Source organism: Ambystoma mexicanum, chromosome 7p (assembly GCF_040938575.1).
Source record: "Ambystoma mexicanum isolate Mex_15411 chromosome 7p, UKY_AmexF1_1, whole genome shotgun sequence".
Classification (NCBI taxonomy): Eukaryota; Metazoa; Chordata; class Amphibia; order Caudata; family Ambystomatidae; genus Ambystoma; species Ambystoma mexicanum.
The window spans coordinates 723,423,325-723,450,034 of NC_090939.1; the positions used below are offsets into that span (position 1 = coordinate 723,423,325).

The 26,710-nt window shown below is 47.5% G+C and overlaps 1 protein-coding gene across 2 annotated transcripts in view; it reads left to right on the forward strand.

Annotated features, from left to right (window-relative positions):
• TXLNG (taxilin gamma) overlaps positions 1-26,710 on the forward strand; it is a 567,462-nt gene that overhangs the window by 137,407 nt on the left and 403,345 nt on the right. For both annotated transcript variants that reach the window (XM_069636805.1, XM_069636806.1), the window contains exon 4: positions 13,205-13,375. In XM_069636805.1, coding sequence (XP_069492906.1) covers positions 13,205-13,375 — 171 coding nt within the window. The remainder of the gene's footprint in view (positions 1-13,204; positions 13,376-26,710) is intronic.

Consider the following 26,710-nt stretch of genomic DNA (forward strand, 5'->3'; position numbering starts at 1 on the left):
AAAATATGTTACTCCAAGCAAATGAAGATCTCTTGGTATATGGTTTCGATCTCACTCTGGAACCACCTACTTTGGGAATAACTTTGTCATCTGCCTCTGAGTTAGCTGACGAGGCAAATCGCAGATCTGCCGTGAGTGCAGCCCTACGTAAGTCCTTAATTTCTTCTCCAGATATCTTAGATGCTGCCACACACCAATCCTTTGAAAGAAGAGCCAACAATTTCAAAAGATATCCACAAGGTCCGCGCAAATAACAACGACAACAATCTACCAAGCAGGAGATAATATTATTGTCATGGAACACCAGAGGATTTAAACATTTATTCAATACATTCCAGGAACCCCTGGAAAAAGTCTTCATTATATGTCTTCAAGAAACGTGGCTACGCGAGCCACCAATCTGTGATGGATTTACTCTTCTAATTAATCCTGCCGGAAAAAACTCCAAAGGAAGACCATTCGCCGGCCTAATAACTTTAATAAAAATTGGGAATCAATGGACATTGGTTTACTCTGCCAACCCTAATCCATTTGTACAAAGTACTCTAATCAAATTTTCATCAAACACAATGGTCTCTAACACTCTGATCATAAATAGTTATTGGAACCCCGCCATGATCTCATCCACAGCCTTCATCCAATCTGTTATGACTGAAATTGATAATGCTTTTTTAAATCATGGAAATGTCTCAGTAATAATATGTGGGGACCTAAATTGTAGCTGGTTCAAATTTGATCCTTCTTCAAAATCAAATGTTCGGCGCTCAGACTCTGATGTCATCTTGAGGGGACAACTCTGGGCGAAAGATCTTCTAGATCGCAATTGCCATATGCTAAATGGAACAATCCGAGGTGACTCTCCCGCCAATCCCACTTGGCACAGCTTGACTCGGAAAAACACGTTGGATTATATCTGGGTCTCGTCTGATATGCTTGAAAGAGCAATCTCCTTAAACGTGTTGCCAACGACATCGAGCGACCACGACCTATTGCAACTAGTCTGGTGTGAGAACCTTGGTGTCTCTCCAGGAAATTACTCAGCTCCACTTCAATCAACTGCTGCAGGAAACGGACTGAGAGTAAGTGGCCCAAAGATCACCCACGCCAGCCGGAACTTGCATATACTTCAGACCGTAGAATACATTCCACTCTTGTCAGATTTCACTCAGACAAATCTCAATTTAAGAGTTGTTGGATCAACTCCGAAGCATCTATATAGTCCGGAAATAGCAGTGGCTAAAAAATTACTGAGAAGGGACATCAAGTTGATTAAAAGAACACTATGTGCTCAAAACCACAAGGTAATGGAGATAAAGAGGCGTAGGCAAGTATATCGTAACTGGTTAAGATCACATCTCATAATAATTGATCAAGGTCGAGCGGAAACCATGCTAAAACTATTAGCTCACAGAAACACCCGTGATATTTGGGCTATCTTAAACAAAGGTCGCTCGAAATCTAATCCATCGATCTTCAACGAAATATCAAGTAAAGAATGGCATGACCACTTCACTTCAATATATGCTGACTCGAAGTCTGATATTTCTATATCTCCCATCGCGTCAAGCTCTACTTGGAGTCCTACACCATCATGTGATGAGATCGAGCATGCAATTTCAAAACTTAACAGCTCCAGAGCTGCCGGCCCTGACCAAATTTCAAACTTGACGCTCAAAAAACATCGAGGAGTCTGGGCTGTATTCATACACGAACTATTTTCTCAGATTGTACTTCGCAAGATGATCCCATCAACATGGTCCAAAGCCATAGTGGTTCCGATCTATAAGAAGGGCTGTCGGGCTGATCCTGTGAACTATCGCCCGATCGCCCTTCTGGACACAATTAGTAAGATCTTCGGAACCTTCTTGCGTCAACAATTGGTAAACTGGGCCATCTCATCTGGTAAATTTGATTCTCGGCAAACAGGTTTCACGAAGCATGTGGGAACTGACGCAAATCTTACACTCTTATCGTTCCTGAAACTATCAGCAATGGAGGCGAAGAAAAAAATCTTTTTTGCTTTCATTGACCTTCGTCAAGCCTTTGATGTTATCAATCGGACCAAACTGTGGGCAAAATTACAGCTGTGGGAATGCCCGAATCATCTGCTCGAACCTATCATCGCCTTGCATTCAAATACTTCAATCCAAATTAGAATTAACGCACAAGGCGATCTTACAGAACCAATAAGAACGTGTAGAGGCGTTAAACAAGGATGCCCGCTTGCAGCAGACCTCTTTAAACTCTTCATTGCCGACCTACCCGATTGGCTAAAATCTATCCACTGCTTTCCCCCGAAACTAAATGGGCAGCACATCAACCATCTGGTATATGCCGACGACATGGTACTAGTAGACCACACACAAATCGGTCTTCAACACCTTCTCTCTCGTTTGAAAGAATATCTATCTGCAAACGAGCTGACCATTAACGCTGAGAAAACAAAGATTCTGTGTATCGGCCGATCTATGACAAAAAAAGACAAAGCATTTAGATGGCACATAGATGAAAAAGTACTTGAGGCAGTCCAGTCGATCCGTTATTTAGGCGTCATGATCAATGACTCTCTTTCTGAAACTGCCTGGATTAAAGATCTGACAGTCAAAACAAAGATCTTAAGCCTTCAAGCGGCCAAAATTTATTCCGAATACGGAAAATTTTCTATCTCTCCGGTCATTATGTTTTACCTACAAAAAGTTGTCCCGACAATTACTTTCGGGAGTGAAGCTGCACTGAATATCAACTATGATGTCTGGAGTCGACTAGAAGGAAAGTTTTGGAGACGGGTTCTGAATCTCCCAAACTACATCTCAATATCAGCATTAAGATATGAGCTTGCACTAAACTCAATTTATATGTCAGTAGTTTGGAAATCTCTTTCACTTCTGCGTAAGATACAGATCAGTTCCTCCACTTCTGCCTATCACATTCTCCAACCAAGCAAAATTGTGACGACAAATGCGCTGATTAATATATGGAGGAGCAAGCTAAACCGAATTATAGCCGAAGCAGGTATATCCGAAGAAGAATTAATCCACCGTCCCCAACACGCCAAAAAAAAATTAGCCTCTTGGGATTGGATCACAACATATAACAACCGCTTAGCTCTCAAATCAGGGCTACCGTCTTCGAGAAGCATGATCAAGCTGCATTACCCACCAAAATATCTTATACACTGTCCGTCACGGCATCACAGGGCACAATTTTTGAGGTTACGCTTAAACGCCTTAAACACCAACGAGATGCTTTGGATGCGTAGAAACAAAGACGCAACCGATAACAAATGCCGCTTTTGTGGAACATCAGCAATCGAGTCCCTAAAACATCTAGCAGCAGTATGTCCTGCGTTATCCAACCCACGTGAAACACACCTCAAGGACTCGAAATCTCTAACTAACGAGGAAGATGATTGGTGGGATTATGCTGTGGCCGGACACAACATCAAGTTATCCTGCAGTCTAATCAATTTCTTTGACGAAATCCTAACCTTAGCGCCCACACATCAGTTGGCCTAGGCAATTGGTCAAATTCATGAACTTAATAGTGAAACTAGTAACCGGAACTCTGGTAAATGTCTAAATGAAAACTTGAATTGTGTGATCGAGATGAGGACCATATCCTACCCTCTGATTCATTGAAATGTAACAAAAACATGATATACCATATCAAGTTGTAGTTTTACAATAAAATAAAAAAAAAAAAAAAAAAATAATGAATTGAAATGAAACATGAACATATATTTAACACGCAACACGTACAATTTATAGAAATGACACCATTTCATTGTCGGAATTCAGTCCGAGGACAGTCAAATTAAGTTTGCAGATAGTCTTTGCCTCGGCGTGTCTCAGTGCTTCTCCAGTATGTGGTCTGGCATGGATTCACATGCTCATGAATATTCCCCGTCAGGCTGGGACTCCTCGGTAAAGAAAAATCAGTATCAGTTTCGTTTCTGATCTGTCTTTCGTAGTAGTAACCAATCACTGATCTCTGCGTCATACTGACCACGGCCAATGACTGCCATCTCCCTAAGCCCCGCCTCTGGCAGCCATCTTCAGATTTTTACCACACGTTCAAGTGTTGGGATCCTCGTGCTATTGCTCTCGAGCTTTAGTGCGTTTTTGCGCTTTTTCATAGGAAAATATTTTTTTCGGTCAAAAGAGCCTCAAGCTCCACCGTTTCTTTATCCGATCAATGGGGACCTGTGTCGGATTCTTCTACGCCCCTCAAGGGTGAAGATTTCGTCGGGCCACGCTTTTGGAGGACTCCAGAAGTTTCTCAGGCCCATCTCGGACATGGCCCAGGAGAAGGGAAGCTCGACGCCCGGAAAGCTGTTCAGGGTCTGCCCTGGATGCCAGCTTTAGAATGTCTTTAAGGAGGACGAACACTCCCTTTGCCTCTACTGCCTGCATGAGGACAAGACGCACATGGAGAAGGACTGTGCGTTTTGCGGCAATATGTCGGAGCGGACCATGAAGGACCGCCATCTGCGTCTCGCCAACTGGCTGGAAGGGAAGAGCCCGTCAGGTGAGAAAAAGAAGTCCGAGCGATCTTCTAAGACCTTTGAGGGCGCCCCGGCGACAGGGGCCCAACAGAAGGCCAAGCACCGCGAGTCCGCTGGCACCGGGAGTGCCGAACGGTCGGGCTCTACGGTTGCCAGGCAGGGCGTACCCTCCCCGGCGCCATCGACCACGAGCCAACGCTCTGGCTCGGGTAAGAGGAAGTCAGAGCACCCGGCGAAGCTCCTGGAGAGACCCTGGTCGAGCTCGAAGGCCCCATCGGAGGGGGAGCGAGGCGGTGACCCCCCCCAAGGAGAAGGCGGTGAGCACACCTAAGGTGGTGAAAGCCTTGATCCACCCTGCCAAGGCCTCTATCGAGACAGTCGCGGCGGCCCTGGCTCAGCCTGTGGAGGCTACACCAGTGGAGGCGACCTCGGGGCCCAGAGTCTCCCTGCCACCGCAGAGGGAGTCCTCTTTCAAGCCCATCGACAGGACCCCCGTGAAACTTCCGACGGAGAAGAAAAGGGGAGGGCAGGAGGTCGTCGTGGATTTGGCCTAGACCTCTGAAGAGGAGCTGATCGAAGTCTTAAGCCACGGCATTGGCGTGGAAGAAGACCAGCCCGTCGGGAGGAACCCGACGTAGGAGACGACGAGAACGTCGAGGGTGCCGACGAGGCTCCTGACCGCCCGTCGGAATCCCCTCAACCAGTGCCGCAAGACAACTCGGCGGCCATTTTGTTGGCTATACAGTCCTTATGCTTGGAGATAAGGACGAGATTGCTGTTACCACCAATGGAGGAACCGCTCCCGACGGGGGACCCGGAGCCAGGCCCTTCTGGGAGCCCTCCTCCTAAGAGAAGAAGGATTAATCCTCCACCTCCTTTTCAACCATCGCGCCCTGCTCAGCCCTCCTCCCTGTCCACGACCCATGGGGATGATACGGGGACGGACACGGCCGCAACGGGTACAGACGACGAGGTTTACGACGAGGATCTTCCGTCGTCACCTCCTCCCCGGGCTTCCCCGCCCGACGAGATTGGATCGTTTCATGCCATGATCGCCAGGGCATCCAAGCTTTTCCAGCTCTGCCCGGAAGAGAAGAAGGAAGGTTTCCTTTATCAACGGCGCGAGACCAAGAGGAAGACGGTCCTCGCTGTACCTCTACTGGACGATATCTGGGATGAGGGTCTCGCCCTCCTCAAGAACCCATCCACAACGCCTGCGAGAAGGGATTGGTACGAGAAGAAGTACCGGGTCCCGGACGCGGTCGTCTCTGCGGCGGCCAGGAAGAAAGCGGGGGAGCTTCGGCCTCTACATCAACCCCACCCCCCCCCCCCCCCCCCCGCCCAGACGGCGAGGGAAAGAAATTGGACACGATGGGACGCAGAGTCATCTCATCGGCAGCGACGATGATTAAGGCTGCCAACGCCTTGGCTATCTTAGGCCGCTACGACAGGGAGTTGTGGTACAAGATCACCCCCCCCTGCTGGAATTCCTACCGGACGTCAAGAGGGCGGAAGCCCTATAGATCTTGCAGGAAGGAGAAGTGGCGTCGGACCACGCCATTACGATAGCGACGGACATCGCTGACAATGGGTTTCGCCAGTTGGGCAACGGCGTGTGCCTTAGACGGCGTGGATGGCTCAAGGCAACGGACTTCCGGCAGGACGTGCAGACCAGAGTTTTGGACATGCCGTTCGACAGGAGCAACCTGTTTGGGAAAACAGTGGACGATTCCCTACAAGCCATCAAGACGGACACGGAGACGGCCCGGGCTCTTGGTGTTCTCCAGCGACGGCCGCCCTTTCGGAGTGCCGGAGGCAAGCAGGGTGCCTCCAAAGGTTCCGGCGGCGGATATTCCACCTACCGTCAAGCGGCCCGTTCGTCGTCACAGGAAGCCTACAGGGGATGAGGCAAGTCGGGCGGACCCCGCCGTCGTCGCCAGGGAGGACAAGGCGGCAAAGCCTCGTCGAAGCAGGACTGAACCGGCCGTGGGGTCGGGCCCCCACCGAAGCATCCCGGTGGGAGGCCGGCTGGCGAACTTCGTCAGCGTGTGGGAGTCCATCTCCACCGACCGTTGGGTGCTGGACGCCCTGGCCCAGGGTCACGCAAGTTTCTAAAGCCCACGCACCCCCCCCGTGGCCAGGAAAGAACATCATGTCCCTCAGCTTCTCTTGGAGGTAAAGGCGATGCTCAAGAAAGGCGCCATCAAGCTCATCCCAAAGAGGCTTCGGGGCTCCTGAGTTTACTCAAGCTACTTCCTCGTGAAGAAGACAGGAGGATGGCATCCCATCCTGGACCTACGACGACTGAACAAATTCATCAAGGCACAGAAGTTCCGGATGGTCACCCTCCAGCACGTCCTGAGTCAGCTGGAGGAGGGCGATTTCCTGTCGTCGTTGGATTTGGAGGATGCTTACTTCCATATCCCCATCCTAAAGGGACACGGAAAGTTTCTCAGGTTCGTGGTCCAAGGGCGTCCCTACCAGTTCAGAGCCCTTTCCTTCGGATTGAGGTTGGCACCCAGGATGTTCACCAAGTGCCTCGCACCGGTGGCGGCGCGGCTGCGCCTGGAGGGGATCCACGTCTACCCCTACCTGGACGACTGGCTCATCCGAGCAAAGACAAGGGAGCTCGCTGCAGAGCACATGGCCAGGACCGTCCAACTACTCACGGACCTGGGATTCTCCATAAACTACGCCAAGTCCCATCTGGTGCCCGCGCAAGACGCACTGTTTCTGGGAGCGAAACTCGACACAGTGGCGCTTCTGGCCTCTCAGTCAGAGGAAAGGACGAGGGCCATCATGGGCAAGGTGCAGCGGATGCTGGTTGCGGACGCAGCCAGGGTAAGGTCCATCAAATCCCTCCTCGGAATGTCTTCTTGCATTTATCTCATCCGCCTGTGCAGGCTTCGGATGCGCCCGTTACAGGAGTTCCTGGACGCTCGCTGGATCCAGACGACGGCAGCTTCGAGGACAGGATCACACTCGACGAGAGCTTCCGACGAGCGATCCGGTGGTGGGGCACCCGCGCGCATCTGACGGCGGGCATGGACTGCCAGACCCCGGGCCACCAGAAGACAGTGACCACGGATGCCTCCCTGGAAGGGTGGGGGGCGCACACTGAAAATCTGCACGCGAGAGGCCTTTGGCTTCCGACGGAGAAGTCCCTCCATATCAATGTCCTGGAGCTCCGTGCAGTGTTTTGGGCCCTCAGGTCCTTTCTTCCGTCCCTCAAGGGCAAGGTGGTGAGGATCTTCACCGACAACACCACCACCATGTTCTACATCAGGAAGCAGGGCGGCACCAGGTCCCCCAGCCCTGTCCAAGGAGGCGCAGGATCTGTGGCATTGGGCCGTCGCCCAAGGGATGTTTCTGGTGCCGTTTCATCTGGCAGGAATAAAAAACACCATCGCCGACTCGCTCAGCAGAGAGCTGCGCTCGTGCCACGAGTGGGAACTACGACAGGATCTAGTGGACCGCCTCTTCCGACGGTGGGGCACACCCCAGATCGATGTGTTCGCGACGGCAACGAACTCAAGTGCCGGAGGTTCGCCAGCAGGTTTCCCCAGCCGAGGAGCATGGGCGATGCTTTCTCGTTCCCCTGGGAAGGCCTATTTCTATACGCGTTCCCCCCCCCCCCACCCATTGCCGTTGCTGATCCGGCTCATCAACCAGCTCAAGAGGTCACGGTGCAGGATGATCCTCGTCGCACCTGCGTGGCCGGGGCAGATATGGTTCCCGGACCTTCTGGACTTGTCAGCGTCCCCGGCATTCAAGCTGCCAGTGGACGCGGATCTTCTCTCCAGGGAAGGAGGCGCCATCCTCCATGACCCGAAGTCGCTGAACTTGCAGGCCTGGCTCCTGCAGCGTTAGAGTTTGGACGTTACGACATACCGGCCGACTGCAGAGAGGTTCTTGCAAAGGCCAGAGCGTCCTCAACTCTTAAATGCTACGGACACAAATGGAAGAGGTTCTCTGTCTGGTGCCACGCACAGAAGATTAACCCTCTACGGATTACGGCTCCTCAAGTACTGCCGTATCTACTGACGCTGGCCAAGGCTGGACTGGCGCACGCTTCGCAGCAAGATGAATCTTGATGGATCTCCCGATACACCAGAACCATGGGACGGACGTCTTTGTGGTCTCATCGTCTGGTGAAAGAATTCATGAATGGACTGATCAGATCGTTCCTGCCGGTGAAGGCTCCGGCGTGCTGCTGACCAAGCTCATGGGACCTCCGTTCGAGCCTCTGCACTCAGCTCCGTTGAAGTTCTTGTTGTGGAAAATGGCGTTTCTTGTGGCCATCACCTCCGCACGACGGGTGGGAGAGATCCAGGCCCTTTCCTGCAAGCCCCCGTACTTGACTTTTCACGACACGAGGGTAGTGCTAAGGACGCACCCCTCCTTCATGCCCAAGGTGCCCTCGGACTTCCACCTCAACGAACCCTTGGTGTTGCCTGTTTTCTTCCCGTCGCCCGCTGAAAGGACTTTGCACTCGCTGGATGTGGCTAGAGCGCTGAAGTTCTACGTGGACCGCACGAAGAATTTTCGGAAGACGTCACAACTTTTTGTGAACTTTGGACCTGTCAATCAGGGGGAAGGCTCTCTCAAAGGCTTCCATTTCCAGATGGCTCTCCGGCTGTATCATGTACTGTCATCGGTTGGCAAACCGACCGCTGCCCGGCCGTCCGACAGCCCATTCCACCAGAGCGATCGCAGCTACCACGGCGTTCCTATCTGGTGTGGCCCTGCTGGACATCTGCAGGGCTGCTACGTGGGGGTAGACGTGCACCTTCACGAAATTCTACTGCGTCGACCGGGATTCCAGGGAGGAGTCCAGGGTCGGCCAAGCAGTGCTGTGCAACCTGTTCACCGAAGGTGAGCCTGGTGAGAAGGTAAGAGATGCTTAATGTTGAGCCTGTTGCCACCTCCCGTGGTTGTGCATGTGTGTACTGCTATGTATTCTTTTATTCATGAGCATGTGAATCCATGCCAGACCCCATGCTGGAGAAGGAACAAGTTACCTGTAACTGTTGTTCTCCAGCATGGGTCTGGAATGGATTCACATGCGAACCCTCCCGCCTACCGCTCTGCGGCTCTTCACTTGGTCATACTGCCACTTCACGTGCTACCAAATCTGAAGATGGCTGCCAGAGGCGGGGCTTAGGGAGATGGCAGTCATTGGCTGTGGTCAGTATGACGCAGAGATCAGTGATTGGTTACTACTACGAAAGACAGATCAGAAACGAAACTGACCCATGCTGGAGAACAACAGTTACAGGTAAGTAACTTGTTCCTTTTTCCTTGTTCCCTTCTCTTTTATCCAATGTTATTTTCTGTAGTCCAATGAATTTAATTTCCGATTTGTTCGCCATTTGATGATGTTTCTGCCAATGACAGGAGAGTGGGAGCCTTGGGTCCTGGCTTCCAATTTTCGCCAGATGCTCCCTAATTCTGGTTCTTAACTCCCTAATCGTGCTACCAATGTATACCAATTTGCATATACATATACCGTACACAACAAATTTAGTTTTGCAGTTGATTGATCGGTGTATTTTGATCGCATTATTGTAAGAGTCCCTAAATAAATTAGTTTTTTCGTGTGCATACTAGCACATTGTGCAGTTTCCACATTTCCTGAAACCATCACTGGTCGGATGTAACCAGGTGGTGTGTTTCATCGTTGCCACATCTGGCAGGAGTGAAGGGCTTAGTTTATTCCTGATTGTTCCCGCTCTTCTGTAGATTACTTTCGGTTTGAAGTCTACATAGTTCTTAATATTTTCGTCCAATTTCAGTAGATACCAGTGTTTTGAGAGTATCCTATTGGGAACTTTGATTGCTGCAGTACTTTGTGATAAACCCTACTGTGGGCTGTTCTTGTGTTTTTTAAAACATTTTTTTTATCAATGTCTGTTCTTGTGTTAGTAGTTTACTTTTATTTCTTGCTTGTTTCACGGATTCTTCCGTATATCCCCTTGCTAAGAATCGATTCTCTAGGAATGTACATTCCTTATGGAATACTTCCTCTGTTAAGCAGTTTCTTCTTGCTCGAATAAACTCACCGGAGGGTATATTGTTAATCGTGGATCTGCGGTGGCAACTGCTGGAATGTAAAGTTGAGTTTGCTTCGGTTGGTTTCCTGAACGTGTGTTTTGATTTCCTTGTTTTCTATATATATGGTAAGGTCAAGAAAGTTAATTGTCCGTTCATTGCTGCTTCCTGTAAATTCAATTTCAAATGGGTTCTGATTAATCCGATTAGTGAATTCCACACAGCAACGAATTATTTAATTGATTCAATGGCGTCCAGCGTTTCTAGGAAACGACAGCACGCGATTGAACCCATTTATCACAGCGTAGGTAAGGGATCATCAACGAACTGTAGAAAACGTGCTGTTTTAAGCTTTCGCATATTAGCGAATCGGACACACTTCGTGTTGACATTAATGTAATTAGGACTGAGCAAAAGCATTACTCATGCAGTAAACCAGTGGAAATTAAGATTACCAGTCATTGGTCCTATAAGCGCCAAAAGGAAAACATACGTACCCGCCAAGTATACAATTTGTTGTACACTAACTATAATTTAATACAACATGCATTAGATTATGGATTCACGATGTGCTGAAACAGTGAACTATTTGTGAGTTACTAAAAAGAATATAATTTAATTTTAAAGGGATCGAACCAACGACTGCTTGAGACTTACCTGATTTTCCATATAGGGAACAAAAATCTATTAAGGTAACCACATTTGATTCATAGGATTTGAGAATAGTGAATTAATGGGATGATGCAGAACAATTCGATATATCATGACCGTTCAACTATGTCTTTATCTTTTTGTCCCTTTATTATTTTGCTTCTTCTACACTGTCTTTTTTCTATCCAACCTTTGCGCATCTCAAAAAACTGTTACTTCATATGTGGTGCACAATTGTTCACGTTTACTGTTATGTTGTCAATGAATATAATTGAAATATTAATATTTTTGTTTCTACGAAACCCTTGAATCTACCCCCTTCCCCCACCCCTCTCTCTCTGTGACATATTTATAATTTACCTCTGCCTTCAATTACAAAAATGTGACATTTTAACAATGCATTTGTAATTATGGTTATGTACTGTAATAACAAAATAGTGACAATAATGCCCTGATTTGATAAAGGCTGGTTCTAAAGCCGAAACACGTGTCATAAGCAAGGGCAATTTTTTAAATAAAACCAACAACTGGTTTTTCAATACTAACTTGGCGCAGTCTCGTTTCTGAGTATCCTTCATACTGTTTACCAATTCAAGTGGTTATGAGTGGCTTTTTCAAACCACAACTCAGTGAGACGTGACGCATCAGAAATTACAAAGGAGAAGAATATTTCCATTTCTTTCATTTCTTTTTCTTTTGCATAATTTTGTCGCCTTAATACCGACCAAGCCACATCATCAATTTGGTTTATATATATATATATATATATATCACTCATTTTTTTTGTTTATAACTGCAAGTGTGTAAGTGTTTCTTTGGGTGTATGTATGTCTTGGTTTCTTTGTACTGATTTACAGTTCACATTCCCCCTCCTAAGAGAAGCCTGGCTGCTCTGCCACTCTACCAACCATGGGTAGGACAGGCCTATATTAGTTGTGGCCCTAAATCAAAGGAATACGTTTAGGAGAGTCCAATAACAATTGGACTGTAGAAAAAGAGACCCAACAAACTCAACTTGATAAACACAGGGCTTTCTGCTGATAAAGTCTACTGTTTCCTGTAGCTTCGAAATAACCCTCTGCATGTGACTAGGAACTTACAAACTCTTGATAACGGAACCAGTGTCTTCTATTGTGAAGTATTTACTTCTTGGCCATCATAAGATGGTGACAGCTCAGACACTGGTTCTGTTACCAAGATTTTATAATTCTGTAGTAGCTTGCAAAGAGGTCTTTTGGTCGGCTTTCCAGCCGTGCCTGAGTGGTACACTTTTTCCCAAATAGCTGTGAACGAGGGCAGAGAAAGGACTAAAATTAATGCAATCACCACAATTACTATTTTTCCTTGCATAACCAAACAATGTTGGAGCGTTTGCTTGTCCATAACGAGCCTCTAGCGAGGTTTACAATCATTGAGGTCACGAGCATAGTGCATCTCTTCAGTAAACTATGTTAATATTATTCTGTCAGTTTCAGTCTATACGGTTTCTGGCTTAGTGTCAGTTTTCCTTCCTTTTTCCTGCCTCTACTATGTGCTGCTTGGGAGTCTGTGAAGCAGCAATAAACACTTGCAAAAGGTTGCTAGGTTGCGTTTTGCCCAGCATGTGTATGGATAATACAATGTACACACATCTCTTCATTGGAATGCACCCGAGGTTCGGAACCAACTCATATTTTGCCAAAAAAAAAATTATTTCGAAATACTTGGCTAATTCAGTAGTAAATCAACCAATAATTGCATGAATCCAAACACTTTTTTTTCTGTAATAATAATTTCATTTGTCAATTTTATGTAATAATGCTTTTGCTAGTCTTACTTCATTGGAGTGGCAATTGAAGCAACAAGATTGCAACATTTTTATGTCCCAAGGTAAATTAACATTTTTACATTCATACGGTGATGGAACTTATCGTGAAGTAGTCAATCGGAATCCTTTTTTGTGGACATTTTCCTGTGGTGTGTCTTGTGTAGTGATTGATTACATCTCTTTAACTTAAGCTGGAGGAGAGCAGAAATGTGCAGAAGCAGATGAAGATACTCCAGAAAAAACAAGCCCAGGTTATGAAAGAGAAGGTGCACTTACAGAGTGAGAACAGCAAAGCCATTTTGGCACGCAGCAAACTTGAATCTCTCTGCAGGGAGCTCCAACGTCACAACAAAACGTTGAAGGTTGGTGTCTTGGAATTCACCATTGATTTCTCATTAATAGATGTATTCAAATGTGCTTATCCTGGTGTTTTTGCCTAAAACTTGCTGTTTGAACTACATGGCCTTGCTGCACTTGCTTTAGCGCAACCTTCCTGTGGGAGTTTGCACTTATGTTTTCTCTCCTTAGCACTTGTCCCAGAGCACTTTACCACGAGCACCACAGCACTTATCCCTTCCCCTCCCCTCTGCACTTGCATGTTCTGAACACTCACAAGGCATATCAGGTTTGTCTCCCCTCCCTCCTGTTCTCATGATTTGTTAGTACTATTAATTCAATTATTTATCTTTGTGTAATTCATTGTATACCTTCCTGTCCCCATCCAATTTGCTAATTGTATATGCGCCAAACAAGTGACAGTAAATAAATCAATAAATGGCTAGATAAATTCTCAATGTTTGGCACATATTGTTGCCAAACATATTTTTGAGCAGTAAACATGTGTGGCCTATCAGACTAAAAATACAACTCTTCGAGCAACAAATGTACTGTATAAACTGTTATTGCTTTTGTAAAGAGTTTACTGTTTGATTAAACCAGCCTGCTTGCTTTTTGCTCTCCTAAAACTGACAAGGTAGTGCACCTTTTGATGCTCTGCACATGCCAGAGCGCTAGCCATGTGTTGCGCAATAATTTAGCTTCCAATTTTGTTTGTAAAGGCTGTATAATTTAAATTATGTGAAAAAATGCATTTCCCCTTCATGGGAGTCCGCATAATAGCTGATCCCTAACAATATTGTATTATTGTACATTTTCAATGATCTATTTATTTTAATTTTTCAGTGTCAAATTGAAAAATACCCAGGAGGAGCGGTCGCAAAATAATTCCACAATAGTGAAACAAAAGGTGTATCTAAGGTTGACAAAAATAACACAATTTATTTATCAATAAAAACTTGTTCTTTATGTCCAAAGATTGGAAATTAAACAACTTCATACATGTGCAAATCAATACGTACAAACAATGTTGGTCCCAAAATATCAGACTGTTAATGCCAAGTGTTCCCCTTGTACCATCAAGGAGGTAACACAACACAAAAACATAGAACATTCAATAAAAGGCTGGTTCTTATTTTTTCCAGAAAATCAATGGTAGGTACTCCACCAACTCAATGTATGCAGTTGTTGGTCCATAACCTTGGTGCATAGAAAAGAGATTTTCAAGTCTTGCATTCAAAAAACAGTCTACTAGAAGAGACAACTGCAATGTTTGTCTTCAGTAATGAGGTATAAAAGGGTCCTTTTGTGTTAAACCCTATGCTATTTTCAACCTTGTCCCTTTGTGGGGCTGGTTTTCATCAGGACTGGAAAGGTGGTTTTCAATGTGGTCCAAGAATTCTATTCTTGTCCTAAAGCGACTCCCAATGGTCCTAAGGATACAGAAACACACAATGGGTTAGGGGAATAATTTATATGAAATATATGGTAGCATCAACCTAAAGTAATTAAGGGACACTCGGTGTTCCAAGGCAGCCCTTCAGCATGAGCTGCCACAGCAACTGCCTTTTGATTACTAGGGAAGAAGTTTTAGAAATGTCCTTTCTGTTGTCGTGCATTTAGTTATACTATGGCCCTAGACCTCTACACCATATATAGCAATTGCATGTGCCTTATACATTTCTATCGCTGGAATGAGAATGTTCTTTCCATATGTTTTTTAAAATTGCAATATTCCAATGCATTTTCTTCCCAGGGGAGACGTTTGCTTTTTCTAAATGTCTAGCCCATTTCACATCTCATAAAATCCTAATCCAAAGTAAAAATCAAGACTACCTCAGTGACAGTTCCTCCCAATATGAGATTAACGTGCGATCGTGGCCAATGCAATTTACCACATCTCAATTTAGTTTTCTTTATTAATTTCAAGGCCATACTGTTCACTAATTGTTTTTCCCCAAGCTTTACTTAACTTTTTCTACAGAATTATCACAATGATCAGTGTCATCTACACAAGCTGTCAACAGCAATCAACAATTTAGACAACTAAAGAGGAAGTACACCAGTTCCAATGATGGCAAATTATACATCACAGTAAATCAACGTTTTGAAGTGCATGTGGGTCATGTGCTTGTGGATGCTTTAAAACTGGATTACAGGGAGCAAGAGGCCATAGTGAGTGTGGCAGATAGTATCTCCATGGCTCACCCACCACTGCCCTGTAATCTGACCTCCTGGCAGTTTCCAAGAGGCGGCCAACGTCAATTTGGCAACCATCAGGATTTGGGTTACCATCTTCAATTTCTGACCCCCTATTGGGTAACCCTCACCCGAATCCCCCAATATAATCACTTTACGATCCCAAGGAAGGGAGAACACCTGTAAGGTCTCTTATGTGCAAGGAGATCTCCTTCCAGCAAGACCACAATAGATGCCCATTCGTGCCTCTTTCCCCACACCCTGTCAAACATGTGGCGGATATATATTTCAGTTGATTTTGTGTAACCTGTTTTGTCCACATGTACAACCTGCATAATGTTTTATATGCACATTCCTTAACCCCCGTGCAAAAAGAAGCCCTACATGTCCCTTCCATATGTGAGTCCATGAGGTGACCTGGATTTCGATACCCAAATTAGCCTCCCATTTCTGCATATAAGGTAAACTGAGTCATCATTCGGATCACCTAGTTGATGGCAACTAGCAGTGCGGTTTCTAGTGAGTCCCTCTAAGATTGGTAGCTCAATCCCTTTGGATTCTCTCGTGCCCCTGCTTCTGACCTCGCTATTTGTGATCCAATGTCGAAGCTGGGTGAATCTGAACCTTCCAGGGCAAACTTAGCCTTACGGGCCTCAAAGGTCAATGGCTCAGAATCTGTATCCAAGTGTCCCAGTCTCAAACACTCGGAGTACTCCTAGGAAGTAAATAAACAGTCTGCCATTCTCTGGGTGACCTCTGGGTTTTTAAACACTGGCGTTTGTGGTCCCAAACTTAGATGAAGCTTTGACATACGCGCCCCCATGTCTCAAAATGCAAGGTAAACCGTAGTAGTAGTATTGAAACGTTTGCACCTGTCCTCCTGAGCCCTGGGAGGCAGGAAAAGCATGCAGTATACCAATGTCTTCCTATGCCCCCTCTTCCTGCCAAAAACTGGGCTAATTTGGTCCGCTATTAGATATCTTTAAGTGTTGGGACTCCCAGACACCCCACCCCGCTAGGGGGGTGGGGGCACTTAAGTACAGGCATGGTGACAAGAGAAACACAAACTCAGCCTAAGATTTCAAAACCTTTTATTTAAAGTTACAGGGTTGGTGTAATACCACACGAATCCTACCTTTTTAAGGGGATGTTTGCCTGAAATTATTCTTCTAAGGGCTGTTGATGTCTGAACGTCCAAATAGTCAGTCTGTGTCTAAACTTATGGTTGTCTTCACTCTATATACAATATGTGGTGGGGGGCTAGGGCGTGTCTTTTGGTTAAAAAAAAAAAAAAATGAAAAGTAGTGGTTCAACCAAAAAATAGGAAAACCAGGGTTGGTTGCTGGTGGCTTTCTTGCAGGGCGTGGTTTTAAGCTTACCAAAATGAGTTCAATCAAACAGGGCTGCTTGAAAGATCTTCTTCACGGGGTCCTTGCAGCAAATTAAAATGCCTTCAGTGTCTTTGGGTTCTTTGGGATCCCTTCCCCAAGCTACAACTTATTCAAGTTCCAAACACGACAAAATAAATGTCTCACAGTTCCCTTGTTAAGCTTCTCGGGGTTCCCTTCCCCATGCTTCAATCCTTTCAACACTACTAAGCAAATAAATGCATCTCAAAATTGGCCGGGCCTCTCCGGGTTCCCTTCCCCAAGCACAGGCCTCTTCCAACTTTCAATACAAAACAAAATATATCACAGTTCCTTTTAGGTTTCTCAGGGGGCTCTTCCCCAAGTTTAAGCCCCCCTAGTTCCAAACACAAATTCAGCTGGTCAGGAAATGCCTTTTCCTTATTTGCAGCTCCTCTTACATAAACTCTTATCATGGGGTAGAAACAGAAGCTTGCGAAAACGCCAGGCTCTTTGCTTTTCCTTAGCGTGACTACTCTGATCCTCTGCCCCTCTCTATTTCTTACTTGCCCTTTCCCTGGTACCTTTTATCTTCAGGTATTTATTGCGCACACTTGTATTGTCTTTCATTCCTTTCACTTTGTTGTGCACACTTGCACTGTTGTTTTCCTTTCTGCTTTGTTGTGCGTCTTGCACCTTTGTTTCATTCACTTCTGTTTTTGACTGTGCATTTCTTTTCCTCTGCCGTGCGTCCCGACACCCTGAATGGTCACTTTTCTTCTCTGTACTCAGACGCACCTTTTCCTTACTTTCCTTTCGAGCAGCTTGCCCTCATTACTTTATGTGCACCCTCGCACTTTCCTTACTTTGCTTCTGTCTGCTTTAATTTTACATCCAGGCTGCTGGCCCTTTCTTTCAAATCTATTTAATTTCTGTCAGTTTTATCTCTGCGCTGCTCGCGTGCTCCGTTGCTCTTGTTACTTTCTTTCACTTGCTTTTTCTCTTTCCACTTTCTGCGTCTTGCTTTCTGCTTTGTGCTGTTTTACCAATCTTGCTTCCACCCTACCCCTCTCCCTTTCCTGCTCCAGCCACCCGCACGCTCCCAAGTTTCTCTGTCATGTGAAACTCACGAGTAGCATAGTGCTGGCGAACGGGATCTCAGGGATGCTTTGGGTCGAGGTCAGGGTCTCGCCACCTGCTCCTCAGACATCCTTGGGCCCGGCACACTGCTGAAGGGAACGAGCAACTGCATAGACTCTGCCAGCAGGTTCGCAGCTGCCCCCTTCCGGCTCTCAGGAGACACGCCTCCCCAGCCACGCTGCAGCCCTCCTCGCACAACGGGCCAGCATTGCAGCATAGCGCTCTCCTCCGGATCCTCCTTCCTGCATCTCCGAGCTTTGTGGCTTCTCTGGTTCAAAGTGCCTCTCCAGCTCACTCGTCCATCTGCGTAAAACCACTTCTTTTTATAGTGAAAAACCAGTCAAGTGAAGTCGGGTGTAAATAGTTACTCTCAACTGCCTGACCTTGCCTGACTATATTAGTGAGACAACTAGAGTTCTTTCTAGGGTAGGTTGCCCTTACTTTCCCCATGTTGTTCCTATGGGTAATCTTTACTGATCCTAGTTGCGTGTTCCTCATCTCAATATTTGTTGGGGAGGGGGAGATGGGGTGAGATTGGAGATACCCCATAAAGGCTGAGGGAGAGAAGGTTGGGGTATGGGTAATGTTTCTCCCTTGAGCATCCTCCCAATCCCTTGTAACCCTTCACTCGGGTGATCCTCCCTCGCTTGTCCACTCCCAGTGTCGGGAACTAAAAACAATGGCCCTTCCCTTAGTACCTGAATGGAATATCCCAAGGGAGTGGGTGGGAGAATATTGTCAGTTTTATCGCACTTTCTATTCACTTGCGGTTCTCCGCCCCACATCCCCCACCTGATGAAGTTGAGTATATTCTCCTGTAAGTGGTTGACAGGCTTCATAGGTATTTTGATTGGGAGGGCATGGAAAGGATATAACATTTTTGGAACAAGACCTTTTAACTGCAGCTATCCTTCCTAGCCCAGAGATTTGCTGGTATTTCCACCTTTTGAGATCCTCCTCATATTCTTTAAAGAGGAGCGGGAAATTTGCTTTTCATTATAAATGAAATGTCGCTGCTTAGTCAAGGAGGGTAGTATTGCCTGCAGTGTATCCTCCGGCTCACTGATATTCATTCCCATCGATTTCTCATAATTGATAGTGAAACCTGAATGGGTGCCAAACTTTTCGATCATGGCTATGGTTTGGGGGAACAGACCAGTTGGGATTGGTTAGGAACAGAATTGTCATCTGCATAAAGCCTGATCGTGTGTTCTAGACTCACAGTGGCAATGCCTGAGATAAGGAAGGTGATCCTCCCCAATTAGTTGGGCCAAGGTCTCCATTGCCAGTGCAAACAGTAAAGGGGACAACGGGCAGCCCTGTCTAGTTCCTCACCTGATTTTGATAGGTTTCATGTATATCGGATTTACCCTTATCCTTGTGGAGGCGGTATGAAAGTTAGCGAATACCGGGTTGCAGAGGTTCGGGCAAGAGGCCATAGTCTTCAACACAGCTTAACTAGGGCAAGTTGAACAACGTTCACACTTATATCGACAACTATGGCTTATACCAAAGACCACAGGTTTGCCATTACCCATGCATAGCTTGCAAATTATCTATTAAAATCGAGTCCTTTGATTATGTGGGCAAAATCTGGGAATTACACACTTTTACCATTTGTAAAAGTAAAAATGTGTTATATGGAATCTTTTGCCCATATCAAAAATTACATATAGGAAAAACATCCCGGGAGGTGCATTGCAGGATTCATGAGCACCGCTCAAAAATCTGCAATAGGATTTTGAAAGCACCATTACATTCTCACTTGCTCGGGCAGGATGTGTCCGAGTTGAGGTGGTTTTGCATTGGAAAGGTCCTAGAATCATGAGTGTTAAAATAGCGTGGAAGCAAGCTATAAAGAACTGTGGACTTTTCTATCGAATAAACTTAATTCTGTGGAGGAGTGGGACTGGGCAGGTAATTGGCCTGCTGTTTTCTTCACCTTACTTTCTGTGGCCCAGCCTCATGCATGGTTTTGTCTGACCTTTTGTTGCATGGTTTACTTTTTATTATTTTAATTTTTTGTGGTGCCAAGGGCAATTGGGTAATGCCTGATTATGGGAACTAGAGTGCATACCGGATCAGGCCCAGTGCGCGTGTCTTAGTGGCCACCTTCTATCCTGAGGCCTCCATAATGTGGTCGGCGCACAGCTATTCATGATTGCTATATGCCAATGTTCCATTATAGTTAGTGTTATTTTTATTACCAGCACATCATGGCACAGTTACTTATGGCCTACATTTGTTGCTGGTTTCAGCAGTTTCATGTTGTCCAAGTGGTCAGCTTAGTTTCATACGGACTGTGCCGTTTATTTTTATTTACATTTATTTTTCCATGTAATATTTTTATGATGTCTTTGTGTATATTTAGTTGCATTATGCAGCACACTGGACAGTAGATTGAATTGCAACATGTTTGTTTCCAATTTAATATGGCTGCTCCATTTGTTCTTAGGAGCCTGTTTTTTGTCTCCCTGGGTCTACGTTGTAGGTGTCCATATGTTTATTCAATTTACCCGCGTCCATCCTTTTTCGAATCCGTCGTTCAGTGAGACAGCGTTTGTTGGGGAATTGATGTACCTTTCAGGACATTCCGGCTGAGCTTTTGTGCATTAAATTCTGCCCGCATATAACTTATGCAGATTTATTTTTGTAACCCATTTGAGATCCCACTTTTTCTACTCCGTGCAGATGACCTTACGTTCGGTCTCGGCGTGTTCATTCCTCGCAGAGCCTGGCTGTTGCTGTTGAACTTGATGCTTAGCATTAGCCAAGCTTTGAATTTAGAATTTTATTTTTTCACACTGTGTGACTTGCCGTTCGTTTGATATTGGATGCATCTTTCAGACATCCTGTTTTCCCTAATGTTATGGTAAACTCAGTTTTTCCAGATTTAACCAATCTGACCATGCATACATGATCTAATGTTGCATTCATTTTATTTTTCTCTTTGTTTTCCTGTTTGTGTGCTTCTCTCATGTAGTGCCTGGCCGTTGCTGCAGGTGTTAATGCCCAGTCAGTAGAAGGCATTCCACCATTTTGGTCACTGTCATTGCTTGTGACTGAGTGGGTTCGTGTTTGGCCCAACTGCATGCACAAGCCGGTTGGCTGTGCGCCCGGTCATAAGTTTTGTGTTTGGTGCTTTCCTGTAGTGCTATGCAGGTGACCGCTCCAGGTACCAATGTTGAATATTTTTGCACTTTTGGGTTGGTTACCCCACTTGTAGTCCATGGATCAGCGTTTCTCCAGCATTGGATCTTTCATGGATTCACATGCTGTGAATATTCCCTGTCGTCAGGCTGGGATCCTCAGTCATTTTAACCTTGCCTTTATGCTATGGAAAACTTCAACACTTCAGTGTCTTGACGTCCTTTTTGGGTGCTTTAGTCCCCACCAATAGGACGTAGGGTATAAATAGCCCCACCCCTGCTGCTTCCCTTCAGATCGCAACCATTTCCAAACTGTTGGGATCACCTTGTGTTTGTTGTTTTTTACACGTGTGTGTGTGTGTACTATTGGTGTTGAGATGGCTTCTGGGGCTCTGAAGAAGTCTCTGTTCCGGCCCTGTGCGACTTGTGGGTTGAAGGTGTGTGAGGGTGACGGGCATATGGATTGCCTCTACTGCCTTTATTCTCATCATTCTGCTGACTCTTGCGAGATCTGTAGAGGTTTACGCAAAAGACTCTTAAGGACCGCAATCAGCGGTTGTTTTGTTGGCTTAATGAGGGCACCTACCTGGCCTCGGAGGTTGGGTTGGTCCTTAGCCTGTCCTCTGAGTAGCCTGTGAAGTTGGCGGAGTATTGCCGGTCGGCGTCAGCCGAGCCTCTGGATAAGAAACCTCGTCCTGCTCCTGTGTCTGAGGTGGGGAAGAGCGGTAGATCCGCTTCAAGTAAGCAGCTGTCGAAGGGGGCTTCTTCGTCCAAGCTTGGTCGGTCGGACCATTCCCGAGGGTCTGGTGGTAGGCCCGAGAAGTCTGCATCGCAGGAGAAGGCCAAGAAGGACTAGTCTAAGCACGCCTCTTCGGGGGATCGTCACAGGTCGTCCTCTAGCAGGGAGTTCTCTAAGCACCGGTCCAGCGCTGCCAGGCCGGGGATTCCGCCGTCGACGATTGTGTCATCGGCTACGGCGACGACCGTGTTGGATCATGGCCCGATTCTTTTCTCGTCGTCGAGGATGGACAGACGGTTTGTTGCCGATGAGTGGGGCTTGGTAGTCTTCTGCTTTTGACTCGCTTCTGCCCGACACCATTCTACATCAGGAAACGGCTGCTTTTTCGGTGTCTTTGGAGGTGGTCGACGACCGGGAGCCGGTGTTGGGCTCGTCGGCCTTGGGACTGCAGAGTGTTGAACCATAGATGTCGGTGGGTGTGGGTGCTGGTCCTGCTAGTTACCCACTGCTGAACCTGCAGTCTATGCTGTCGCTCCAGGTTCTGGAGTAATCATTGCTAGGCCAGCTGGATGCGAGGTTGCCTCCACTGAGTGGGTTCCCAGTGGGGCCTTTCATGGATGCTGCTGGTGTTCCGCCGCGTTTGTCGACCACGGCTGGGTTGCCGGTGCCGCGGCCTGTGAGTGAAGATCGTCCATGTTCATACCCTGAGGAGGGTGAACTGCTGGAATCGGAGTCGGATAGTGTGCCTCAGGACACCATGTCTACTGGTTCGCCGACGAGGGACGATGTGTGGGATACGGACTGGGTGGTGGAACAGCCTCGGAGTCCGGCGCATCCTTCCCCTCCCGATGTTGGGGCATTCCACGCCATGATGGCGAAGGCGTGTGTGGAATTTGGGCTGACACCTGAGGAAGAACGGAAGGAGTGTTTCCTGTTGTATCACATTGGCAAGAGATGGAAAGCGGTATTCGCTGTGTCTTTTCTGGACCACGTGTGGCAGGAGGGCATGCGCACGATGCGGCATCCCTTTTTCAGGGAACTGGCCGTCAAAGGGAGGCTGGAGAAAAAGTTTAAGGCCCTGTACTCTACCCCGAAGTGCTTAGTGTCGCAGCCCACTCCTGAGTCTGTGGTGTCGGCGGCGGCCAGCCGTAAAGCCCGGAGTCAGCACAAGTGTTACTCCACCGGCTGTGCGGCCAGGAGACGGGATGCCTTCGGGAAGAAGGTTTTGACTGTTGGGGCGACGATGGTGAAAGCGGCCAATTCCCTAGCGATCATGGCATGCTATGATCGTGAGATGTGGCATCGGCTAGCACCTATTTTGGAACATCTGCCAGAGGAGCACTGCAAGACCGCCATGCTTTTGGTGCGTGAAGGAGAGGAATCTTCCAATCACAGTATTCGTTGACCTAGCGGAGTCCGGCTTTAAGCAGATTAACGGCGTAGTGCTGCGTTGCCAAGCCTGGCTTAAGTGCACAGACTTTCGCCAGGAGGTGCATTATAAGGTTCTGGACATGCCCTGTGAGGGGGAGCAGTTGTTTGGCGAGAAAATTGATCGGGCCCTCAAAGGGATGAAGGAAGACACAGAGACTGCTAAGTCATTGGAGGCTTTGCAGCGTGGGCACTCTTTTTGCTCCTTTCGACCATTCTGGGGGGAGGGGGTGCTTCGGGTAATGCCAGGTTTGCTTCGAACAGAGACCGGGGTTACGGCCGGTCAAGTTATTCCTCCCAGGGGTATCGGAGATTGGAGCAGAATAGTCTGGACTTTCAGGCCCAGCGGAAAAGAGGTGCGCAGCCCTCCACCTCTAAGCAGAGGCAGGCTAAACAGCAATGACTGCCTTCAGGACAATCTGCTGGGGGGTAGGGTGGCGATGCACGTGGACGAGTGGTGCAAAATTACGTCGGACCGTTGGGTGTTGGACACAGTGCGTCTGGGCCACTCGCTGGAGTTCAAGTATTCCCAGGTTTCCATTCCTCCAGTGTATGCTGTGCAACCTCACCTTCACATCCTGCGGCAGGAGGTTGTGCTTATGCTACAGAAAGGGGCTATAGAATTGGTTCCAGTGCCCGAGAAAGGCCTAGGGGTTTATTCCCGCTACTTTGTGGTGAAGAAACCAAACGGCAAGTGGCGGCCCATTCTCGATCTTCGGGCGTTGAACAAGACTCTGCAACGCCTGAATTTCAAGATGCTCACTCTTCAGGAAGTCGTCGGTGCAGCCAAACAAGTTTCTGGCGTCGTTGGATTTACAGGACGCATACTTCCACATTCCCATGCGTCGACGGCACCGCAAGTTTCTGCGGTTTGTCGTAGGAGAAGATCATTACCAGTTTCGGGTACTCCCATTTGGTTTAAAGTCGTCCCCCAGGACGTTTACAAAAGGTTTGGTGGCGTGGCTCCGACGGGAGTGCAGTGAGGCGCAGGAAAGTCTTGCCGTTGCCATGCAGCTGTTGCAACGGTTAGGCTTCGCCATAAATTTCGAGAAGTTCTTTCTGTCGCCTTCCAAGGACTTGGTGTTTCTGGGGGAAGTGTTTCAGACTCATCTGGGAATTGTGAATCCCTCGGGCGAGAGGGTAATGAAGCTTCGGCAAAGGGCGGCAGAGTGGAAGGTTGGTGCAAGGGTATCTGTCCGGACCTACATGTCACTGCTGGGGGCCATGGCATCATGCATTCCGCTGTTGCAAAACTGTCTCTTCATGAGGCCGGTGCAGGAGTTCCTTGCTGACCGGTGGGCTCAGTCGCTGCTCGTGGTACGACAAGGTGGTGATCTACGGCAGTCTGGTGGAAGTTCTTCGCTGGTGGGAGTGCTCAGACAATCTGGTTTGTGGAATGCCGTTGCTGGAGCCGGAGTTCCAATTTACAATTGTGGCGGATGCCTCTCAGACAGGATGGGGGCGCATCTCGGCGGCTCACAGGTTCAAGGCCTGTGGTCTTGTGTGGAGTCTCGGTTCCACATTAATGTGCTTGAGTTTAGCGGTACATTGAGCCCTAAAATCGTTTCTGCTGCGCATACGCGGTTCAGTGGTGAGGGTGTTGACATACAATATCACCACAATATTTTATCTCAGGAAAGATGGGGCACGCATTCCAGGGTGCTGTCAAAAGAAGCACAGGAACTTTAGCATTGGGCTCTGGTGCACGACATTGGCATTGTGGTGTTTCATCTGCCGGGAGTGTTGAATGTGCAGGGAGAAGTGCTCAGCAGGGATGTAGGCCAGCTCCACTAATGGCAGCTTAAGGAGCAACAGGTGTCCATGATCTTCCAGAAATGGGGCCATCCTCTGTTGGATCTCTTCGCAACGAGGGAGAACAAACAGTGCAGGGAGTTCGCCAGCAGGTGGGCTCACCCAGAGTCTCTAGGGGATGCGGTTTCATTCCCATGGACAGGCCGGTTCGCTTATGCATTTACTCCGTTTCCGCTAATTCGACGGACCCTCCAGTGGATTCGGAGATACCCATGCCATGTGATTCTGGTGGCTCCGTTCTGGGCCAGGCAGCTGTGGTTCTCGGATCTCCTTCATCTGTCCGTGGCGGAGCCGATTCGGTTGGAAGCGACGCCGGACCTTCTGTCTCAGGACAAGGGTGCTGTATGGCACCACAATCTGGGATCTCTCAGCCTGATGCTTGGCTCCCGACTACTCAGAGTTTGGCCTGCTAAGGCTTTCCAGTGACGGTGCATTCTGGAGGCGGCAAGAGCACTGTCCATGAATGTCACCTATGTGTGTAAATGGAAAAGGTTTTGTGTGTGGTGTAAGGGCCAGCCGGGAGTGGACCCTTTGAACATTTCACCGGAGCAAGTTCTTCCCTACCTGTTGCAGTTGGCGAAAAGAGGCCTGGCGCTATCCTCCATAAAGGTACACTTGGCAGCCAGCGATTTCTAGATTTACTCTGAGGCGACATGTGGTACCCCTGTTTAGTGATCGTCTAATCAAGCATTTCTTGAAGCGATTGTTTCGTACTTTCCCTCCAGTCAAGAGGTTTCCTCCGGTGTGGAGCCTTAATGTGGTTCTTTCGGTTCTGATGAGACCGCCGTTTGAACCGATGTCGACGACTCCTTTGCAGTTTTTGTCATGGAACGTGGCTTTTCTGGTGGCCGTTACTTGGGCCAGAAGGTTTCAGAATTGCAAGCATTGGTTGAGGACCCTCCATACTTGAGGTTCTTGAAGGACAAGGTTGTGTTGGCTACCAATCCGCACTTTATCCCTAAAGTGCCAACAACATTTCATAAACTCTCTTCTATTGTGTTGCCCTCGTTTTTTGCTTCAGCCTCAACACCTGCAGAACGGGCTTTGCATTCGCTGGATGTGAGGAGGGCATTAAGGTTTTATTTGAATCGTACTCAAGATTTCAGACAATCTAAACTGTTTGTGGCTTATGGGCCGTCCGTCAAAGGACGGGCAATCTCCAAACAAGGACTTTCTCGTTAGGTGTCCTCTATTTCGTTTTGCCACACTAAAGCGGGAAAGCCTTTGGGAAAGTCTCCCAGGGCGCACAAGTTCTATGGCTTCGTCGGCATTATGGTCACGGATTCCGCTGGTCGACATGTGCAAGGCGGCCTCCTGGGTGGTGCCGCATACCTTTACCTGGCATTGTCTGGAGTAGCAGCATGGTGAGGATGTGGAGGTGGGACGGGCGGTCCTGCAACGCCTGTTTCAATAAGGTAAGCTCCGCAGCTTCGGGGTATTTGTTTTGAAATTGATCACTGGATGTGTTTCTTTGTCTCATGTATGTGATTCGGTTTCTATATTGGTTTGCCTTTACACTTGGCCATGCATGATTGGTACTGCTATGTA